Source organism: Rhinoraja longicauda, chromosome 34 (genome assembly GCF_053455715.1).
Source record: "Rhinoraja longicauda isolate Sanriku21f chromosome 34, sRhiLon1.1, whole genome shotgun sequence".
Taxonomy (NCBI): domain Eukaryota; kingdom Metazoa; phylum Chordata; class Chondrichthyes; order Rajiformes; family Arhynchobatidae; genus Rhinoraja; species Rhinoraja longicauda.
Genome location: NC_135986.1, coordinates 10,890,704 through 10,902,548, shown reverse-complemented (window position 1 = coordinate 10,902,548; position 11,845 = coordinate 10,890,704). Strand labels below are relative to the sequence as shown.

General features: G+C 44.8%; 1 protein-coding gene across 1 annotated transcript in view; it reads left to right on the top strand.

Moving 5' to 3' along the window:
- The window catches only part of LOC144609563 (putative G-protein coupled receptor 139), a 37,284-nt gene extending 29,692 nt beyond the window's left edge, over positions 1-7,592 (top strand). The window contains exon 3 of the mRNA XM_078428070.1: positions 6,700-7,592. Within this exon, the coding sequence (XP_078284196.1) occupies positions 6,700-7,592 (893 nt within the window). The remainder of the gene's footprint in view (positions 1-6,699) is intronic.
- Positions 7,593-11,845: the final 4,253 nt, after the last annotated feature.

Below are 11,845 nucleotides of genomic sequence, written 5' to 3'. Positions count from 1 at the left end.
TCGTGCTGTAGCTGCACAAGGCCATGGTGCGACCACATCTGAGTTTGTGAGTGCAAATGTGATCTCCCTATCTGATGAAGGGAGTTCTGGACCTTGGCGAGAATGCAGCAAGAGTTCATTCATTTAACTCATGCGATGGGGAGCGGTTGGCCGACTTGAATTGTATTGACTGGGGTACGGAGGAATGGGAAGGGACATCGTGAAATCCCGTCAATGTCGAACAGCATTGGGTGAACTGGACACGGGGATGATAGTGCCAGTAGATGGAAAGATCAGATCCATGGTCACTGGCAGGACGAGGAAGTCCGTCGAGAACATCAATGTCTTGGATAGAGTAGATGTGGAGAGAATGTTTCCACTGGTGGGAGAGTCTATGACTAGAGGCCATACCCTCAGTATTAAAGACCGTTCATTTAGGAAGGAGATGACGTGGATTTTTTTTTCAGATGGAGGGTTGTGAATCAGTGGATTTTTTTGCCACTGAAGGCTGTGGAGGTCCAGTTATTGGATGTTTTTAAGCAGGGACAGATAGATTCTTGATTAGTGTGGGTTTCATGGGTAAGGGGGAAAAGGCATGTGAATTCGATTAGGAGGGAGAGATAGATGAGAAATGATTGAATGGCGGAGCAGACTTGATGGGCCAAATAGGTTAATTCAGCTTCAATCACATAACCTGATGACATTAACCAAGATTGGGAGACAGTTCTTCTCCCAGAGGATGGTGTCACTGTACAATTAGTTATCACAAGCCAGTGGAAACAGGCCATTAAATATGCAATGGTAAGTGACGAATAGAAGTACCTTAATACCAACCGGGCCCCAATGCAGAAAGCGGGAACAGGAGGTTAAAGAAGATGCTCAACCACGACCCTGTCGAACGGAAATGGGTGGACGTGCGGCGCAATAGTCTGGTGTAATTTTCTGCGTGCCCATAAACTTAATGCAAAACAGTTGAACTCTAAACTCAGAAGGGCTTGCTGAAAAGGGGGCCAACATATCATTTTGATCAGCAATTTATTACTGAGCCAACCTACAGGTCAAAGTTCACCGAGATCAGTGGAAGGTCACACAACCACATCCCCGCAATACAGAAACCATTCAATCCGAATTTAACTGGAACCACCCGGTCTATATTACACCCGTGCTGCAAGACAACTGGATCACATTTGTGCCCAGATCCTATCATTTGCTGGCTTGTTTCGGTTTGTTACGGTTTGGTTTGGTTTGCTTTGCTTTGCTTTGGTTCATTTTTGTCAGTCCAGCGAGATACCGTGAAAGCCGTTGCGTGATGGCTGAACGAATGGAAAACTGGGGGACTAATGGTGGAGGTGTTGGGAGAAGGTTTGGTGTAAATTTGTCGGTTAGATTCCGAGAGTCATAGAGGGATACAGTGTACCCCTGCGCCCCAAAAATATCCCACCTACTACACATTTTGGCCCATTGCTTTCCAAACCTGTCTTGTACATGTACCTGTCCAACTGTTCCTTAAATGTTGGGATAGTCCCTGACTCAACTATCTCCTCTGGAGGCTTGTTCGATACACCCACCATTGCTTGTGTGAAAATGTTACGCCTCATATTCCCATTAAATCTTTTCCCCTTCGCCTTAAACCTTTGCCTTCTGGTCTTCGATTCACCTATTCAGGTCAAGAACCTTGGTGCATCGACCCGATCTATTCCTCTCATGATCGTATCAACCTCTATTAGATCACCTCCTACGCTCCAATGAATATAGTCCTAGCCTACACGAACTCTCCCTATAGCTCAGACCATCCAATCCTGGCAACATCCTTGGAATTCATCTCTGTCGCCAAAAATCCAATTGTAACAGGAACCATCCCGGTCTATATTAACAGCCCCCCTCCCTTATTGGTTTGGCTTGGTTCGGTTTGGTTCATTTTTGTCAGCCCTACCGAGATACAGTGAAGACCTTGCGCGAATGGAGAATGGGAGTGGATCGGGGGATTGTTTGATGCTTCCTTCCATGATGTTGAAAACTTAAAACTTACATTAAAAAAACAGGCGGAGCAGGTGTTGGCAGGTGTACAAGAAAATCGCATGACAATCTCGAGCTATTTAAGAAATACCAGATCAACAGAATTTCACAACTCGTTTAAAGTAGCGGAATTAATGTGCAGCTGGGAGCAATGTAATTGACGACATCAGAATTTCGTGAGGTACAAATAAACCCGACCGAGGACTTTGAGCTATTGGCAGTGACGATCTACCTGGGTCCTTCGGCAGCACAGGCGCCATAGTTTTGGCCCACCAACATCTGCGATGGGGACGAGTAACTTTGAACGGGTATTAATCCTTTACAGTGTCCAGTATAACTTTGACTGCATTATCTCAGTCATCGGAGTGCTCAGTAAGTCGTTTTATCTGCTTGCCATTTAACAGCGTTGAGGGGTTGGATTTTTGCAACTGTTGCAAACTGACTGCAAAATCCTCCTCATGACATACAAAGCCCTCCATAACCTGGCCCCATCCTACCTGACTGACCTCCTCCACAGACACACTCCCACCCGTACCCTCCGCTCTGCTGCTGCTAACCTCCTGTCCCCCCCATCCGGACCAAACTCAGATCCTGGGGGGTCAGGGCTTTCTCCATCGCTGCTCCCACCCTCTGGAACTCACTACCCCAAACCGTCAGAGACTCCTCCTCGCTCACCACATTCAAAACATCACTGAAGTCTCATCTGTTCAGCACTGCCTTCAATCACTGACCGTTACCTCACCTTCTTTTCCCTTTTCTCTTCGTTTACTCATTTATCTATTTATTTTCTTTTGTTTTAGTAAACCTTGTAAAGCGTCTTTGAGTGTTAGAAATGCGCTATATAAATGTAATGCATTATTATTAATATTATTATTATTATTATTATTATTATTATTATTATTATTATTATTATTATTATTATTATTATTATTATTATTATTATTATTATTATTATTATTATTATTATTATTATTATTATTATTATTATTATTATTATTATTATTATTATTATTATTATTATTATTATTATTATTATTATTATTATTATTATTATTATTATTATTATTATTATTATTATTATTATTATTATTATTATTATTATTAAAAGCTTTTATATATATGTGAAGAGAAAAAGATTAGTTATAACAAATGTAGGTCCCTTGCAGTCAGAAACAGGTGAATTGATCATGGGGAACAAGGACATAGCAGACCAATTGAATAACTACTTTGGTTCTGTCTTCACTAAGGAAGACATAAATAATCTGCCGGAAATAGCAGCGGACCGGGGGTCAAATGAGATGGAGGAACTGAGTGAAATCCAGGTTAGTCGGGAAGTGGTGTTCGGTAAATTGAATGGATTAAAGGCCGATAAATCCCCAGGACCAGATAGGCTGCATCGCAGAGTGCTTAAGGAGGTAGCCCCAGAAATAGTGGATGCATTAGTGATAATTTTTCAAAACTCTTTAGATTCTGGAGTAGTTCCTGAGGATTGGAGGGTAGCTAATGCAACCCCACTTTTCAAAAAGGGTGGGAAACAGAAAACGAGGAATTACAGACCAGTTAGTCTAACATCGGTAGTGGGGAAAATGCTAGAGTCAGCTATTAAAGATGGGAGAGCAGCACATTTGGAAAGTGGTGCAATCATTCGACAAATTCAGCATGGATTTATGAAAGGTAAATCATGTCTGACGAATCTTATAGAAATTTTCGAGGATGTAACTAGTAGAGTGGATAAGGGAGAACCAGTGGATGTGTTATATCTGGACTTCCATGAGACTTTCGACAAGGTCCCACATAAGAGATTAGTATGCAAACTTAAAGCACACGGTATTGTGGGTTCAGTATTGATGTGGATAGAGAACTGGCTGGCAGACAGGAAGCAAAGAGTAGGAATAAACGGGTCCTTTTCAGAATGGCAGGCAGTGACTAGTGGGGTACCGCAAGGCTCAGTGCTGGGTCCCCACCTATTTACAACATATATTAATGACTTTGACGAGGGAATTGAATGCAACATCTCCAAGTTTGCGGATGACACGATGCTGGGGGGTAGTGTTAGCTGTGAGGAGGATGCTAGGAGGCTGCAAGGTGACTTTGGTAGGTTAGGTGAATGGGGAAAATGCATGGCAGATGCAGTATAATATGGATAAATGTGAGGTTATCCACTTTGGTGGCAAGAACAGGAAAGCAGACTATTATCTGAATGGTGGCAGATTAGGAAAAGGGGAGATGCAACGAGACCTGGGTGTCGTGGTACACCAGTCACTGAAAGTAGGCATGCAGGTGCAGCAGGCAGTGAAGAAAGCGAATGGTATGTTGGCATTCATAGCGAGGGGATTTGAGTATAGGAGCAGGGAGGTTCTGCTGCAGTTGTACAGGGCATTGGTGAGACCACACCTGGAGTATTGCGTACAGTTTTGGTCTCCTAATCTGAGGAAAGACATTCTTGCCATAGAGGGAGTACAGAGAAGGTTCACCAGATTGATTCCTGGGATGGCAGGACTTTCATATGAAGAAAGACTGGATAGACTCGGCTTGTACTCGCAGGAATTTAGAAGATTGAGGGGGGATCTTATAGAAACTTACAACATTCTTAAGGGGTTGGACAGGCTAGATGCAGGAAGATTGTTACCGATGTTGGGGAAGTCCAGAACAAGGGGTCACAGTTTAAGGATAAGGGGGAAGTCTTTTAGGACCGAGATGAGAACGTTTTTTTTCACACAGTGGTGAATCTGTGGAATTCTCCGCCACAGAGGATAGTTGAGGACAGTTCATTGACTATATTTAAGAGGGAGTTAGATGTGGCCCTTGTGGCTAAAGGGATCAGGGGGTATGGAGAGAAGGCAGGTACGGGATACTGAGTTGGATGATCAGCCATGATCATATTGAATGGCGGTGCAGGCTCGATGGGCCGAATGGCCTACTCCTGCACCTATTTTCTATGTTTCTATGTTGCTTCGAGTCAGGGGAGTGAAGTATCGCCCAGGGTTTGTCCATCTAAATTATCCACCGCGCAAACACAACTCAACAGCAGGTCTCTGATTTTAATTCAGGATGTTGCATATTTTGTATTGTGTTAGTAGATGCCAGTGAGAGTAAACGATGTGGGTTGTCGGCGGTTGATGCCTACGGGGAACTGAAGAGGGTGGCAGTAGGGAGAGGGTGATGAAACACTCGGAGTGGCTCAGAAAGGGTTGCAGTGCGCGGTCCCTGCGTGGCTCCCAATGTGATGTTTCGTACAAAGTGCGGGATCTGTAAACACAAATCTTCACCATTCGTTCCATTAAAAGCAAGAATTATAATCGATTGTTCTCCCATCATCCGGACAATCATCCAATTGTTACACCAGTTTCCGCACTAATGCAGATTTGTACGACGGTCACACAGTATCCAACTTGTTCTTCTGCCGGAGGACGCCGAGATTGAATCAGCCACACACGCGAGGGCTATACTGGACACGATTACTCCATTTCACCTACACAACCAAACCCCAACATCTATGCACTGCCATTGGTTGCAGTAAGTACCTCAGCGGTTTCGCACTAGTCTCCTGGGAATCACTGGATTGATTATGTTTTTTTATTATGTCTTCTCTGTTTGTATAGTGTTGATAGCTGTAATGCTGCTGTATAATTTCGTTGTTCCGTCATCGGCACATATGACGAAGATAGACACAAAACGCTGGAGTAACTCAGCGGGACGGGCAGCATCTCTGGAGAGAACGAATAGGTGACCTATCGGTTCAAGAACCTTCTTCAGATTGAGAGTCAGTGGAAAGAGAAACGAGAGATATGGACGGTGATATAGAGGGATATAGAACAAATATATAAGAAAGTAATGAAGAACAAGGAAAAGTGAAGCCCACAATGGTATATTGTTGGCTGTGGGCTAGATGACAGCGGGTTATACAGACAGTGAATCTCAATAGGACGACAGTGAAACTAGTACGACGCCTTGTGTAGGTGAGGGACGGAGAGAGGGGGGAATGCAAGGTACTCTGGCTGATCAAAACCAATGCACAATGCTTTTTGATCACCTGTACCAGCGCTTCATGGAAACTTCTACCTGCACTTGTGGGCCTCTCGACACGAAAACACACTCCACGCTCCTACCTTTCGTTGTGACGGTCCTGCCCTGGTTTGACCTTCCAAAGTACACCAACTCGCACTTATCTGCATTTAACTACATAAACATGTCTCTGTCCACTTGCCCAGCTGTTTCCCTGTAATCGCTCACATGTGTCACGTACGCAACCCGTCTCACATTGGAAGCGCCTTCTTGTGTATTTTGTTTATTATGTCTTCTCTGTGTGTATACTGTTGATAGGTGCAATGCTGCTGCATAATTTCTGTGTTCCGTCGTCGATATATATGACAATGAATACTCTTGCCAACTCCGCATTGTTCATCATAAAATTTCAGTGTGTATTGAGTTTAAGACAGCTTTGCAGACTTAATAAATATGACTTTCATTATGCCATTATCGATACATATGGCAATTGACTTTTCACAACTCCTCATTCACAATACATTGACCCGACGGGCGTGATCTATTCTGGATCTCAAGGTGAGTGGGAATTTGGATCGGGTCACTGCCATACAGCAGGACAGCTGTAGGGGTCGCTCGTGCACCATGACCACCCAACATCGAGAGGACCTTGCCACTGATGACCAAATTCAAAGGCTATCTGTGTTCATTTCCTCACAGGTAATTTGGTGTGGATAATCGTTCTCGGACGGGGAAAGTGCGGACTGTCCCGTGGCATCACTCACTATCTGGTGGCGATGGCGGCAGCAGATCTATTGTTCGTCTTCTTCAAAGTGGCGATATATTACCTTTACGATGCGATTTTTCGCGGGGCCACTCCCACTGTTGCATGCACCCTACATAGAGTGATGGCCTATGTGTCCCTGGACTGCTCAGTCTGGTTAACTGTCGCTTTTACATTTGATCGCTTTGTGGCCATTTGTTGCCAGGACTTTAAGACCAGGTACTGCACGGTTAGAATCGCTAGGGTGGCGACAGCAACAGTGTATGTGGTGAGCTTATTACGAAACATCCCCTACTACTTTGCATTTTATTCTTATTATATAGACCTACCAATTCAATGCATAGAAAAGCCGGAATATTATTCCCACCCCGGGTGGCTTGCCTTCTCCTGGATTCACACCATTTTAACCCCTCTGGTTCCATTTTTCGTTATTTTGACCCTTAATATCCTGACGGTCAGATCCATCGTGGTGGCGAGCCGAGCCCGCAGGAAGCTCCGCGCAAACGCCGGTGGCGAGAAACAGGAGGACCCGGAGATGCAGAGTCGAAGGAAATCGATCATTTTACTCTTCTGTGTGAACGGAAGTTTCATCCTCCTGTGGCTTACGGACGTGTGCTTCTTAATTTACAAGCATATTACCAACCTGCACACAGTCCAAAAGTACGCAAACCCGAGGTTTTTCGTAGGGTTAGCTGCGGACTTGCTTACAGTTCTGAGTTCGTGCACGAACACGTTTATTTATGTGCTCACTCAGTCTAAGTTCAGAGACGAACTGAAGAATGCAATCAAGTATCCCTACATAATATGTCTAAGGCTTGTTAGAAAATAACATAGATTTACGAATTGTGGTATTGTTAATGACTGGGGTAACGGGGTGACTATAGCAGCATCGTCTATTAATATTTGAAATAAAGACCCACTGCTGGGTCTGGGGATGTTGCAATGAGGTAGTCATGGTGAATGTTTCGAACAACTGTTTCGGGACTGAAACAATACGAGCTGATTGCCGGAGCGGGGAGTAAAGGGAATGAATGAGACCAGCGTTTCTGGACCGGGCGTCCTGTATGTGTTAGAGTAAAGGATCGCGCGCCCCCTACAGACCAGTTGTGTCATGGTCCTGTGACCGCCTGTTATGTTGCAAACTTAAACCTTTCTAGAATAACCAGGCTGCGCAGGTGTTGGCAGATGTACACAACAATCTCAAGACAACCTCAAGAGTCCTTCAGAAAAAGACACAATCTTAGAATAAAGGGGAAGCCATTTAATACTGTGAGAAAAACTTTTTCACCCAGAGAGTTGTGAATTTGTGGAATTCTCTGCCACAGAGGGCAGTTGAAGCGAAATCACTGGATATATTTAAGAGATAGCTAGATAGAGCTCTAAGGGCTAGTGGAATCAAGGGATACGGGGAAAAGGCAGGCACGGGGTATTGATTGGGAACGATCAGCCATGATCACAATGATCATTTTATTGGTTCTATATTCTATGTTTCTATGTTTCTAAAATATCAGATAAACAGAATTTCACAACTTGCCTCGAGTAGCGGAACTCCCGTTCACCTTATATAAATGTAATTGACAGCATCAGAATTTCGTGAGCTATAAATAAACCCGATCGAGGACTTTGAGCTACTGACAGTGCCGTCTACTTGGAACCATTGTAAGTAAAGACGGCATCTTTATGTCCTACCAACATCAGCAATGGTGGATAGTGACCTTGAGGGGATAATTACCGTTAACCTTGTCGGATATTGGCTTGAATACATCATAACGGTCATCGGACCGCTCAGCAAGTGTCTTCATCTGATTGCCATGTAAAAATAGCGAGTGTTTGAACATTTGTAAACGCTGCTTCGAGTCCGAAAAGGGAAGAATTACCCGAGGTTTGCACATCTAAAATGTTGTCTCCACAAACAAGACGGAAAACTTCTGTGATATTTCCCAAAGTTGCATGTTTCATATTTCGTCGGTACAGGTCAGTTGTAAGCAATGCAGTTTGTCGAAACTAGATGCCACCGTGGAACGGAAGGGGGTCGCTGATGGGAGGGGAGATGAAACACTCGCAGAGGCTCGGAAAGGAACGCAATGAGCAGTCCCTGTATGACTCCCTACACAAAGTATAGGCTCCGTCAACTCAAATATTCACCTTTAATACAACCGAAAGGCCAGACGTGTATTCGTTTGTTTGCTGATCAGTCGAACAGGAATTGGATAGTGAAAACAGTTTTTGAAGTCTGTATTAATATTTGGTTAGGGTGACTGCCATACGCAGGACTGCTCTAGGGGTCGTGCCTCCACCATGATTACCAACATCAAGAGCACCTTGCACCTGATCAACAGGTTCAAAAGCTGTCTGCGTTTATTTCCTCATAGGGAATCATCGTTCTCGGACGGGAAAAGTGCGATGCATCACCTACTACATGGAGGCGATGGCGGCACAGACCCAACAGCCGCCCTCTTCAACGTGGCGATATATTACATTTACGCTGCGATGTTTTCACACGTTCACTCACATTGTTGCATGCACCCTACAAAGAGTGATGGCCTATGTGTCCGTGGACTGCTCAGTCAAGTTCGCTGTAACCATAGCCGCAGCGTCTGTCAAGAGCTGAAATAAAGACACACTGGTGGATCTGGGAATGTGGCAATGAGGTAATCATGGTGAACGCTGCGAACAACTTTCTCTGGACTGAACTAGTTGGAGCTGATTGCCGGGGAAGGGAGTAAAGGGAATGAATGAGACCAGCTCTGAATATTTCTCGACCGGGCTCCATGGATGTGCCACAGTAAAGGATCGCGCGCCCCCTGCAGACCGGTTGTGTCATGGTGCTATTACCGCGTGTGTCCTTTAATTAAAGCCAATGGTGGATTTCTGTGTTGGAAGGAACTGCAGATGGTGGTTTGAACCGCAGATAGACACAAAAAGCAGTAGTAACTTCGCAGGTCAGGCAGCATCTCTGGAGAAAATGAATAGGTGACGTTTCGGGTCGAGACTCTTCTTCAGACTCGGCGTCAGCGGAAAGCGACATAGAGAGATATAGAACAAGGGAATGAACGACAAGCAAACGGTGAACGAAACAGGTGATTGTTAGCAGTGAATTAGGTGAGAACGAGTTACAGACAATGAGGCACCAAGAGCGAGTCCGACTTGGGTAGCGGCGGAAAGGAGAGAGAGGGGATGCAAGGGTTAATTGAAGGTAGAGACATGAATTTTGAGGACACTGGATTGTAAGCTGCCTAAGCGAAATATGAGGTGCAGTTCCTCCAATTTGCGTTTGGCCGCACTCTGAAACATGGAGAAGGCCCAGGACAGAAAGGTCACATGGACTTAATTTTCACGCATTGCATGCAAATCATAACAATTTGACTTACTTACCTGTAAATCTGTTATAATCTGGAAGAAATTAACTTCAAGTGAAATTAAAGGAAAAAGAAATGAGCAGACTTCGAGGTTTACTCCAAGAAACTTTATTACTTGGTATCATGGAGAGATTGTCGCAGTTAACTGCACTACCATATCTCTGACTTCGCAGCAGGATTAGCCGACAGCTACATTGTGCAGTAAACAACTTGTATGTTTTATTGGATACAACTATACCAAAATATAGTTCGTCCTTGACTATATGTTTTCCTATAACTACCATCTACTACATCGGTATTATTTATTTCTTTAGTCATAACATACTTTTTGATTATGTCAATCTTATACAACAACAGATGGTTAATACACGTCAGACATAATAGAAGGGCATCTTGACGTTATTATATCTCATCGTTCAAGAACACCGCGCCATTCCCCCCTATCAACTATTGTATCACCGGCCGACAGGAGCAAGTTGGGCCGAAGGGTTTATTTCCATGCTGTCGGACCTTATGACTCCATCAGGCCCCTACTAGCCCTGACACAGTGATCTAGGTCTCTGTCACCAACGACATAGCATCCTTCAAGAGTGTTAATAGACAATAGACAATAGGTGCAGGAGTAGGCCATTCTGTCCTTCGAGCCAGCCCCTCATGGCTCATCATTCTCAATCAGTACCCCGTTCCTTCCTTCTCCCCATACTCCATGACCCCGCTAGAATCTATCTAGCTCTCTCTTTAAAGCATTCAGAGAATTGGCCTCCACTGCCTTCTGAGGCTGAGAATTCCACAGATTTACAACTCGCTGACTGGAAAAGTTTTTTCACATCTCTGTTCAAAATGGCCTACCCCTTATTCTTAAACTGTGGCTCCTGGTTCTGGACTCCCCAACATTGGGAATATTTTTCCTGCCTCTAACGTGTCCAACCCCTTAATGATCTTACATGTTTCAATAAGATCCCCTCTCATCCTTCTAAATTCCACTGTATACAAGACTAGTCGCTCCAGCCTTTCAACATACCTTGTAACGCTTCTTTGAGTGTTAGAAAAGCGCTATATAAATGTAATGTATTATTATTATTATTAGTAACATACGACAGTCCCGCCATTGCCGGAAATAACCTAATAAACCTAGCTGCACGCCCCCCCCCCCACCCTCCCCCCCCCCCGCCCGCCCGCCGAGCGTTAAAGCCCCGGGCGGATCAATTGGCTGATCAGGCGTATTGAGGGGCATCTTCAGCCTCTCGCTTCTGCAGTCTCAGGTGCCCACTTGCTTCAAAGTGGGTATCTATGGTGGTGGTTCCCAAGAAGAGGGTTTGGCAGCACAATGGCGCAGCTGATCAGGGTTTCATCCTGACCTCAGGTGCTGTCTATGTGTGTGTGTGTGTGTGTGTGTGTGTGTGTGTGTGTGTGTGTGTGTGTGTGTGTGTGTGTGTGTGTGTGTGTGTGTGTGTGTGTGTGTGTGTGTGTGTGTGTGTGTGTGTGTGTCGGTGTGCGTTTTTGTGTGTGTGTGTTTGTGTGTGTGTGTGTGTGTGTGTGTGTGTGTGTGTGTGTGTGTGTATGTGTTTGTGTGCGTGCGGGTGTGTATGTGTGTGTGTGTGTGTGTGTGTGTGTGTGTGTGTGTGTGTGTGTGTGTGTGTGTGTGTGTGTGTGTGTGTGTGTGTTGTGTGTGTCCTCGCACGTTCTCCCTCTGACCACGTGAGTTACCACCGGGTGCTCCTGT